The sequence below is a fragment of the Sinocyclocheilus rhinocerous genome, unplaced genomic scaffold, assembly GCF_001515625.1.
Source record: "Sinocyclocheilus rhinocerous isolate Xijiao unplaced genomic scaffold, SAMN03320098_v1.1 scaffold962, whole genome shotgun sequence".
Taxonomy (NCBI): Eukaryota; Metazoa; Chordata; class Actinopteri; order Cypriniformes; family Cyprinidae; genus Sinocyclocheilus; species Sinocyclocheilus rhinocerous.
Genome location: NW_015656169.1, coordinates 185,855 through 197,807, shown reverse-complemented (window position 1 = coordinate 197,807; position 11,953 = coordinate 185,855). Strand labels below are relative to the sequence as shown.

The window sequence follows — 11,953 nt, the reverse complement described above, 5'->3', positions numbered from 1 at the left end:
CCTTTTAAACTAATGATCTGCAAGATTTTTCCTCACAGTTATATAATTGGGTAATTATACTACATATTTCGGCATCAGGGAGCCGCTATTATACCTGGCATTGAAAACTGGCATCGTGCTTTTGAATGCACGAACGCTTTTAGTTTCACTTTCACTTTCAAGATTCGCGATCGCACCTACTCTGTTTATACTATGGAGCGGCAGTACTTGCCAACCGTTGAAAATCATTTGAAATTTGTGTCAGCACGTCATAAATAGCACGCGGCAGCAGTTTACTGTCGGGGATTTGTCATGTCGCGCCTCGCCGCATCCAGTGTAGACAACATCACTGATTATAATGAGTTCTATAGACTGATCTATATATAATAAATCTCTATTATTGATCAGTGGTTCTATAGTATTTTGCCGCGCCGCTCCCGTCCGGTGTAGAAACGGTGTTAGGAACCACCCCGCTCGCCCCGCCCCACCCCGCCAATGTCATCGTCCATCGCGATGTTTCACTGTAGATATCGTCCGATGCCAATTTTGTAGACATCGCCCAACCCTATTTCCTTCAATTATGACCTTTTTCTTCAGTTATTGGGTGAATTTCCTGAAGAAATGCCTTAGGCATATAAAAAAGCCATTATTCAAAGGTTTGGGTTCAGTAAGAATTTTTATTTTTAAATAAATTAATAATTTTATTCAGCAAGGACACTTTAAATTGATGAAGTATTGATAAAAAATATTGATAAAGATTTAATCTATTATTTTATTGTAATAACATTTTACAGTATTGCTGCTTTTACTGTATTTTTAATTAAATAAATGCAGCTTTGGTGAGAAAAGCTTTCAAATACTAAAATAAATAAATAAATCTTAACAAGCCCATACTTTTGAAAGGTAGTGTATTTTGCATCAAGAAAAGGAAGCTTTTTTTTTTTTTTAAACTATTAAAATGTTTTGCATAGTGACATTATTTTTATGACAAGCATATTTTCTCCCTAAAATCTCATTACAATTATGCATTACTATAATACTAAAAAAATGTTGCTGTAATAAAAAAATAAAAATCTCTGTAATGCAATTATGTTGTTAAATTTTACTTGTTTATTTAATAATTAATTTATATACAATTATATTTTGATAAAATATGATGATGATGATGATTATTAATTTTTTTATATTAGAATTTAGGTGGGAAAATCAGCTTTAATGTCATAGAAAAAATTTCGCAATACATAAAATCATAATGGCCCTAAAATAGATCTCTTTTCATATATGCAAATATGAAAATATTTTTTCTTAATAATTATTTATTTTGTTTTAGTGTGAAATAGTGTGAAATGTTCTTGACAGGTTTCGTGAGATTTAATTTTCAGCTAAGTGACAGTTCTGTGCTTATTTGGTTGGGTTTAACCATTAATGAGAGAGTGTGTTGCAGGTCTCATTATTGTTTGAAGTGGAGGATCTAGCTGTGGCGTCTCCTGCTACCGTGTCTCGCTGTGGAATGGTTTACAACGACTACTCTGATTTGACCTGGAAGCCTTATGTTCAGTCCTGGATGGAAAAACGGCAGAAGGTTTGGGACACAATGTGAAGCATCGTGTTATACATTTGGCAAAGTGCTTCATCTCTCTCTTTTGCTTTCAGGTTGAAATGGATCATCTCAGGCAGCTGTTTGACCGCTACATAGACAAGACCCTCACCTTTAAGAAGACTCACTGTAAGGAGCTGGTGCCCATCACTGAACTGAACGGAGTGGCATCGCTCTGTAGGCTCTACGACTCACTGGCCACTCCAGAGAACGGGGTCAGAACACTTTCACTTCATTGATGTGTACAGCTAATATTGCAGCTGTACTGTAGATGGACCGTATAACTGACCATCATTCATGGAGCATCAGTGTATTGCTCAAAACATTTAGAATGACATGAGGGAGATTTTTCTTTATGGGTAAACTAGTCCTTTAAAAGCATGCTTTTATTCATATCTGGGGTGTATTTTTACTGACTGTTTTGTTTTCTGATCTTGCAACTCTCAAGTCTTGTGTCAGTGTCTGGCTTAATTAAACTTAATTAAACGTAATATCTAGCTCTACTGTAGCTAGTTTACACAAGCGTAATACTATAACTCTCTCTGGCTGGTCAGGTGAACCCAGCGGACTCTGAAAACTTTGGCCGTATGGTGGAGCTCTGGTTCATCTTCAGTCTCATATGGTCTGTGTGCGCCTCCGTAGATGAGGATGGACGCAAGAAGATTGACAACTTCCTGCGGGAAGTAGAGGGGACTTTCCCTAACAAGGTATACAGTGGGCCAAAATGTGTATGAACACTTAAAGATGAAGCGTGTAATTTCTGTGCCATTAATCTCACCAAATAGAATTACAAAATAATGACTTAAATACATGTGAAGTGATTTCATTTTTTGTAATCCAGTTTACACGTTTTTAAGTATCCAAATACTTTTTGGGGCCACAGTAGTCTACATACAGTGTGAAATAGATAACATGTTTGTGTAATTAATTTAAATGTATGCACGCACATACTCACACATGCTAATGTTACATGAAAAGTACTGATTCTCTGGATCTAGAATAAATGTTTAAGCCTTTTTGCCTACAGAAACAAATATATTACTGGAGAAATAATCACCTTGTATTAAACCTCAGGACACCATCTACGAATACTACGTGGACACCAAGAACAAAACGTGGGCGTCATTTGAGGACAAGCTGCCCAAAGGCTGGCGCTACGCCTCCAAGTGAGATGTGTGTGTGTATGTGTGTGTGTGCCCCATCCTCCCCCTATTCAGGGGTCTCTGCCAGCCGCCTGCGGGCTCAGTCAAAGGCCTCTCGCCTGGCTCCCTCCCAGACTTCTGAACTCCCCGTCTATTCATATTTCTCATCTTTTTCATCCTTCTTCGTCTCTCTCTTCTCTCCCCTGCTCTCATTTGTCATGTCAGTCCAACTCTTTCCCCTTCATTGTCCTCTGTCCTCTTGGCTCTCTTTGCTCCCTCTTTGTCGGCTGTCCATTTTTCCATCCTGGGGTTCCTTTTTTTTTTTCTTACCTGACTCTTTTTTTTATCCCTCTGTTCATTTGAAATGTCTCGCTACATCTTTCAATTTTCAGTCTTTCAATCAAGACTTTTCACCTCCTCTTCCTCCTCGGTATTCTCATTCATTCTGCTCTCTCAACTCTATTTCCTCCCACCCATTTTTGCTCTTTATTTCTCTCTCTCTCGCTCTGTATTCTACTTTTACTCTTCATTTTTGTCCTCTTTTTAAAGCATGTCTCATACTTAGCCGTCCCACTTTTCAACTTTCTTTCTGGTGTCTTTTTAATTATCACCTGTCTCTCTGCAGCGCTCCGTTCTATAAGATCATGGTCCCCACAGTGGACACTGTGCGCTATCATTACCTGGTCAAGGCTCTGGTGTCCACTCAGCACCCTGTGCTCCTGACGGGTCCAGTGGGGACAGGGAAGACTTCAGTGGCCCAGAATGTCCTGCAGAGCCTGGACTCAGTCACGTGGGCCATGCTCACCATCAACATGTCCTCACAGGTGATGAGAAACACTTTTAGTATTAGTAAAAGGTGAATTTTGATCTCAGCAGAAGCACTTAATAAATCCCAAGGATGATCTCAAAAAAAATAAAAAAATAATTTGCAGTAAAATATCTAAACAGCTTCAGGAAAAGATGTTTGAGAAGAAAAAGTTTGGTAAGGTAGCACTTAAGCAAGTGTGCAGGAATAATAATATACCTTGAAATATTTTTAACCATAACATTTCTCTTTTTTGTTAGGTTTATTATGCATTTATTTTAGTGCTGTCAAACGATTAATCGCGATTAAAGTAAAAGTTTTTGTTTACTTTATATATGTATGTGTACTGTGTATATTTAATATGTATATATTAATACACACATACAGTATATATTTTGAAAATATTTACGTTTATACATTTATATATTCATATTCTTATTTTATATTATATTTAAATATATTTAAAATATAAACATAACATATTTTTTTTATATATGTACATGCATGTGTTTGTATTTATATATACTTAATAAATATACACAGTTCACACACATATATTATGTAAACAAAAACTTTTATTTTGGATGCGATTAATCGTTTGACAGCACTAATTTATTTATTTGTTTATTTTAACAACAAATAAAAGCACTGTGTTGTGTTGGCAAGTGAAATATAAGCAAAGAAAACTTAAGTGCACTGAAAGATATGACTGGAAGAAGAAATGTTGAAAAGGGCTATTCATGAACCATCACCAGGTGTCTCCAGGGGGACTGCTCCTGTAATAAGTGAGCTGTAATTTGGGTTGAATAAAAGAATGAGTAATAATGAATGAATAATTGGTCATTTTAGTTTTGTTAAGAATATTTCGTAGCATAAAAGACTGACATATTAAAATAGTTATGAGTTCTGGTGCTTAGAATAAAAAATATCTCTAGAGAACAAAAATTAAGTGTATTATTACTTTCAAAAGTTTGAGGTTGGTAAGATTTTGTATTTATTTATTTTTTAAGTTTATGTATGCTCATCGGGGGTGCATTCATTTGACAAAAAAATATAGTAGAAACAGTAATATTATGAAATAGTATTATAATTTAAAATTGTTTTCTATTTTAACATATTGTAAACTGTAATTAATTCCTGTGATGGCAAAGCTGAATACTCCAGTCTTCAGTGTCACATGATTCTTCAGAAATCATTCTAATATGCTGATTTGGTGTTCAAGAAACATTTCTTATTATTATCAATATTGAAAACAGTTTCTGTGGAAACTGTGATACATTTTTTAAGGATTCTTTGATTGATAGAAAGTTCAAATGAACAGCATTTGTTTTATATACAAATCTTTTATACGTGCATTTACTGTCACTTTTGATTAATTTAATGCATCCTTGCTGAATAACGTATTTATTTCTTTCAAAAACAAAACAAAACAAAACAAAATCTTACCGACACCAAACTGAACAGTAGTGTACACTCAGACACAGAACTTTTATATCAGTCACCTCCAGGATGCTCAGACCGCTCTCTTTCTCTGTGAGTGTGTATGTGGTTAATCAGTGTGTGCAGTGATATCTTAGTAGTCCACTCTCACATCTGTAATGAGCTGAGTCATTGCTCAGATGGCCCAACCTGACGAGCAAATATTAGAACACATGGTGAGAGCTCTACCATCATCATCATCAATCTCCAACTATCATCATCATCATCATTTGTTATTATAATAAAGAGTTTTCCACTAATCTCCAAATCTGCAGTCACGCTCACTGAATATTTTATCATCTTTGGGTTTACTTGCTAACGTTCTTGTCTTAATAACATTATTTTTCTGTCTTTCTTTCAGACTAGCTCTAATAACGTGCAGGAGATCATCGAGTCTCGAGTGGAGAAGAGAATTAAAGGTGTGTATGTTCCAGTGGGAGGGAAAAGGATGGTTGTTTTCCTGGATGATCTCAACATGCCCGCCATGGACGACTTTGGCTCCCAGCCTCCTCTGGAGCTGCTCCGTCTCTGGATCGACTATGGCTTCTGGTACGACCGCCAGAAACAGATCCTCAAGTGTATCAAGGTAAGACTGTGTGGGTGCATTTTATTAGTTTTTATATGAGTATATATTTTAGATGTGCATATAAATACATGTCTTCTCTCTTTTTTGCCATGATCTAAAAGGACATTTTTCTGCTGGCTGCTATGGGGCCCCCTGGTGGAGGGAGGACTCAGATATCAGGACGCCTTCAGAGTCGCTTTAATCTTATCAACATGACATTTCCTACAGTGAGTAGAGATTCACTCTAAACTAGGTGTAAATTGATGAACTTATGATGGAAGTATGACTGCTACGCTTTCCCGTTGGCGCACAGCATGCACAGCTTAATAGTGTAAAGCAGCTATTGACAAATAACTAAAAAGGAAAGAAAAAAGTAATTTTTTATGCAAATAAATTAGAAAGTAAAAGAACTAATCACAATTCAGTATTAAAATATTATGATGATGCTATAGCTGTTGTTTAAATACCGAAAACTTTAATCATACAAGTATTGTGGAGATAGCACATTATTTGATAAAGAGAGAGAGATGTAGCACTTTGCCAAATATACTGGATTTTACTCCAGCTGTGCAGAAAAATAGGCATAAGAAGAAGAAAGTAATAAGAATTTCAATACAGAATTTCTCGCATAGCAAGCACTGTAATAAACCATGCTTTAAAGCACATGACTACAGATGGTATATTTGGATTAAACCAGTGGTTATCGTTTTTGTCGCAGCCTAGTTTGAAATTAATTTAAAGCCACTTACAAATAAGAAGAAACACAAGCAATTTATCATAAACGAGTCAATAATATTAGGAGTGAGTTATTTAAAGTATTTATTGAAAAAAATTAAATATTTTTTCAGTTTCTTGTCACACTTTCTGAATAATGAAAACAGTTTTATTAAAAAAGAATAAAAACTGCATACATAATTTCAGTTGTTAAATTCTGAATATATAATTTTTATATATTATTTCTTTATAATATTTTTGTTGCAAAAATGCATTAAACATTTCATTATAGAAAATGGTTTTTGATATATATATATATAAATAAATACATAAAGGGGATACTGTTTTACTTGAAGCAGTATATCCACCCCAAAATGAAAAATCTGTCATCATTTACTAACCCGTATGTAGTTCTTTCTTTCTTCTGTAGAAAACAAAAGGGATGAGATGCATGAGGGATGAGAGGATGGATGATTGTGACTCTCAAGCTCCAAAAAGCACATAAAAGCACTGCATCATAAAAGCACCATAAAAGGGGTCCAAATATCTTGTGCTATATTCCAAGTCTTATGAAGTCATATGATAGCTGTGTGCAAAGAACAGACTAAAATTTGAGTCATTCACTGAAAATCTTGCCCACCACCCATTTGAACCTGCTGCAGTGATATATGCAATAATGTCTAAACCTCATAAGTGAAGCACTCTCTTTTCTCAGATGGTGGATTAATATGTTTCTGTGCATCAAATTCACCAATCACTTTTCCTTGTTTGTCTTATCTGCTCTATTTATCTCCTGTTATATCCGCCCCTGTAATTCCCTCTCCTCTTCTATTCTCTCCAGGAGTCTCAGATAAAGCGTATCTATGGCACCATGATCAGTCAGAAGCTGCAGGAGTTTGAGGAGGAGGTGAAGCCCATCGGGGGGGTTCTGACTCAGGCCACCCTGGAGCTCTACCACGCCATTACCGCCCGCTTCTTACCCACGCCCGCAAAAATACATTATCTCTTCAACCTCAGAGACATCTCCAAGGTACTTAACATCATGTGTCATGTGTGTTTGTCTCTCATCTGGAAAAGGAGCAAAATGTGGTTTAGGTACACCTAGTCTGAGCGTAATATCACTTCAATTCAGACCGATTGATTCCAGAAAGATGAAACAAAACACATCAGCCCACTTTGCCACTTCAAGACCGCATGCCTAAGATTCAGATTTACTTTTAATCAGAGACACGTACGTGGTCGTACAAAATAACACCTTTTCAGAACACACTTTGAAAGCACCTGAGACTGCAAGGACACTTAGATTTTTTTTTTGTCTGATCAGGAGCTCTACCACGCCATTACCGCCCGCTTCTTACCCACGCCCGCAAAAATACATTATCTCTTCAACCTCAGAGACATCTCCAAGGTACTTAACATCATGTGTCATGTGTGTTTGTCTCTCATCTGGAAAAGGAGCAAAATGTGGTTTAGGTACACCTAGTCTGAGCGTAATATCACTTCAATTCAGACCGATTGATTCCAGAAAGATGAAACAAAACACATCAGCCCACTTTGCCACTTCAAGACCGCATGCCTAAGATTCAGATTTACTTTTAATCAGAGACACGTATGTGGTCGTACAAAATAACACCTTTTCAGAACACGGACACTTAGATTTTTTTTTTTGTCTGATCAAGCTCAAAAGAAATACACTATTTTTTATACCTAACAAGAAATTTGACTGAAAGCTTTGTCCATGTGAAATATGTCCTCCAATGCAGGTGTTCCAGGGTTTATTGCGAGCACACAAAGACTTCCATGACACCAAACAGAGCATCACCCGCCTCTGGATTCATGAGTGCTTCAGGTACAAACAGGCACAGATCTGCACATACAGATACTTGTGTTAGAGGAAGAAACCAGTAAAGTTTTGTGTATGTTTCAGGGTCTTCTCTGATCGACTGGTGGATCATGCAGACATGGAGACTTTTGTGGGACTTCTGTCAGAAAAACTGGCTTCTTATTTCGATGTCCCCTACCACACAATTTGCCCCAACAAACAGCCTCCTCTGTTTGGTACACACACATACACACACACTGCTAATTTGTGTCACTGGCCACTCCTAGCCCTAATTACAGTTTGTATGTGTGTTTTTATTGTAGGTGACTTCCTGAGGGAGCCACATGTGTATGAGGACCTGTTGGACTTTAAAGCTCTTAAGGTTCATATGGAGAACGAGCTAGAGGATTATAACCTCACGCCTGGTGTGGTGCCTATGAGTCTGGTGCTCTTTAGAGATGCTATAGAACATGGTAAGAGCACAGTCAGAGAGAATGGAGTAGTTTAGCATAGTGGTTAAAGATCTAGGCCAAAAGGTTGCAAGTGTGAGCCCACAATGGGAACTCCATGAACAATCACCATTGTGCGAAGTTGCTTCTGGGTGACTATATCAAGGTGCCATTGAATTATTATATCATATAAAAAACAAATTCCACTAGTTCTGTTCTTTTGGAGCCATCGGTATTCATGGTACAGTTATATTACAGCTCTCATCATTTGCTTACATCCATATGGCAATACCCATGATTCAGTGCGCACTCTCGAATCCCATAATTCAGTGACCAATCTCCTCAGTTCTCATACAGTGCTCGCACAAATATAACTTTCTTCAAAATCACATGCACTTCAGCCCTCAGATCCCCCACAAGCATGAATAATTACCCTTTTCATTCCCACAAAGAAGAACGCAATCACATTACAAACCCCTCAGCAGGGAGAATAATTAGGCGGCCGGTTCCCCAGCCTATATGTCACTCACTTGCATGCAGGCATTTACTGTCAAAGGCGCATATAAGAATGCTTTATATGCATCCTGTCACGCACACGCCGCACTGTGACTTTAAAGTGGTCTCACATTCAGCTCGGTGAATGCGTCTCGCACGTCACAAACACTCAGTTCAATGACATGCCGCTGCGCATAGCTGATTGATTACGAAATTAGCAAGCATAACGTGTATGTTTATATGCCTATGTGTTCATAACTAATTATGGTTTTGTGCCAATTAGTTTCCTTTGTGATCGGTTGTTTGTTTGGCCTCCTGCAGCAATGATGTGTGCCTGTGTATTTGTATGCATTGACATTTTAATGTGTTATCCTTTGTGTTTGTAAATGTTGCATTGACCAAATGACACACATGATTCATGCAAGTAAATGAACTTTTATGATTCTTATGATGGAAACAGCGCCCTCTTTCTGCCCCCTCAGTAACACGTTTGGTACGTGTGATCAGTCAGCTCCGGGGGAACATGTTGCTGGTCGGTATCGGTGGCTCAGGCAGACAGAGTTTAACCAGACTTGCCGCCTACATCTGTAAGTTTATGGTCTTCCAGGTGGAGGTCACCAAACAGTACCGCAAACAAGAGTTCAGAGAGGGTGAGTTCTGCACACAATTTATAACTTACATTTACTCATGTGGCAGTTGATTTTATCCAAAGCGACTCACAGTACATTGAAGGTGTACATATTATCATCATGTGTCACTGTCATTCCTGGGAGTCGAACCGTGACATTGGCATTGCAAGCACCAACAACAGATAAGAAGCCTCTCAAAACATCTCATGAGCTACTTCATATAGTTCATGTCTTCTCTCAGTCCAGCTACTTGACCAAGGCAAAGTTAATTAAGTAGCCTGGTTGGGACGCCAGTAAACCAGCATCTAAAGCCATTTTCCCAGTAGTTTAAAGGGTTATATTAACATTCAGGCATGTTAAATTGTATTTCAAGACCAAGTAATGTAAGGCAGTTGGCTGAGTTATATTTTCAATTTCAGATCTCAAATATAAAGCTCTTTTGATATATACCAAAGGCTTTGATATTTTGTCCTGTGGCCTGTTGTAGTAAATGTTTCCAAATGCTGAGGAATAACGCCTCTTGCCCTAGCGCTCAGGACCAAAGGATCTATTATGTTATGCACATTGTAGCCTTCACAACACAGTTTAATGTGACCTCAATGGAATATTTGACATATTTCTTCTCCCCATACAGATATTAAAAAGCTCTATCGGCTGACAGGAGTGGAAAACAAGCCCACTGTGTTCCTGTTTAATGACACACAGATCGTGGACGAGTCCTTTCTTGAAGACATTAACAACATTCTGAGCTCAGGGGAGGTGCCCAATCTCTATAAAGCAGACGAGCTCGATGAGGTGTGTGTGTGTGTTTGTATACATTTTTAATGCGTGTGACTGTTAGGGTTAGTCTTCTAAGTGACAATGAGAGCAGATTTTTAACATGTTTTGTTTGTGTAGATTCACAATGCTCTGTCAGACTCAGCCAGGAAGGACAATATCCTGGAGACATCAGACGCCATGTTTAACTACCTGAAAGAGCGCGTCAGAAACAACCTGCACATTGTGCTGTGCATGAGCCCTGTAGGAGATCCATTCAGGTGCAATTTTGTTTTAGCGTGTTTTATTTGCATGACAAAAAACTGCATTGATATTGCTAAGCATTTGCAGCAAAGCCTCATACAATAAGAAATGGAGCAAACAACAGTGCAAATGGAATAAAAAATTTAATTTGAAAACATTTTCAATTAAATTATACTGGGTTGTGAATTTTCTGTATGATCCACAAGAGTTGCATAAATCCAATATAATAAATTGCTGCGTAATTTTACTGTAAAATCAAATTATTATTATTATTATTATTAATAAAAATAATACTTTATTTGACAGTATAATTGTATTATTGCAATAGTAATTTTTATCTTTATTGATTTAATTTGTATAATTTAAATAATACAATTATTGTTATTAATGTTAATAATGAATTCTACTACTATTTTATTTTACAGTACAATTGTATTATTTCAATAGTAATTCATTTCTTTATTGATTCAATTTTATAATTTAAATAATAATAAAATTATTATTATTTTGTATTATTATTAATGTGTAGTAATACTGAATTAATTTAACAATTTTATTTATTAGGCATGTGATCAGCTACTGTTTTTTAATATGATATTCAATATGATTGCAATAATAGTAATAATAATAAATAATATTAACAGTAAGAAAAACAGTAGCTGAGCACATGCCTAATTATTAAAATAAATGAAATATGTAAAACATAACATAAGCATAAATGTAGCAAATAATACATTTAAAAGTATCAATAAAGATTAATTTAAGAACTTGTAATGAGCAATGTGGCAATTAGTATTAATGAACATAAAGGAGTAGGGCTGGGTTTTGACACAAATTTCATGACTCGATTCGATTCTCATTCACAAGCTTTCGATTCGATTACCAATTCGACTCGATTCGATTCAATATCGATTATTTTTTATATATATCAGGTACAGTACTTGGCAAATTTTCTCAAGAAAAAAAAATCTCTCAACGAATGCTGTAATTCATTTGGTACTACATTACTATAATATTGAAGGTTAAAATTGACTGATTTGTAAGCTATAGCGTATAACTGTTAAAATGACACAGTGAAGTTTTTAAAATAATAAAGTTACAATTACATAATAATATTTCTACTTCAATTCGTTTTTTTAAATATAAAAATTTAAATGGTGGCTGTCATAAAAAATTTATGGATTTATTCAAACATAAATTAAACATTGAAGAACAGTAAAATTTATAATGAATATGTTATATGGTGCATATATTTAG

General features: G+C 36.2%; 1 protein-coding gene across 1 annotated transcript in view; it reads left to right on the top strand.

The window, feature by feature from the left end:
• The window catches only part of LOC107719783 (dynein, axonemal, heavy chain 2), a 138,668-nt gene that overhangs the window by 81,776 nt on the left and 44,939 nt on the right, over positions 1–11,953 (top strand). The window contains exons 38-51 of the mRNA XM_016527297.1: positions 1,424–1,561; positions 1,633–1,791; positions 2,131–2,283; positions 2,651–2,742; positions 3,344–3,542; positions 5,364–5,588; positions 5,690–5,794; positions 7,123–7,311; positions 8,045–8,130; positions 8,209–8,339; positions 8,427–8,576; positions 9,530–9,697; positions 10,311–10,471; positions 10,574–10,713. Coding sequence (XP_016382783.1) covers positions 1,424–1,561; positions 1,633–1,791; positions 2,131–2,283; positions 2,651–2,742; positions 3,344–3,542; positions 5,364–5,588; positions 5,690–5,794; positions 7,123–7,311; positions 8,045–8,130; positions 8,209–8,339; positions 8,427–8,576; positions 9,530–9,697; positions 10,311–10,471; positions 10,574–10,713 — 2,096 coding nt within the window. The remainder of the gene's footprint in view (positions 1–1,423; positions 1,562–1,632; positions 1,792–2,130; positions 2,284–2,650; positions 2,743–3,343; positions 3,543–5,363; positions 5,589–5,689; positions 5,795–7,122; positions 7,312–8,044; positions 8,131–8,208; positions 8,340–8,426; positions 8,577–9,529; positions 9,698–10,310; positions 10,472–10,573; positions 10,714–11,953) is intronic.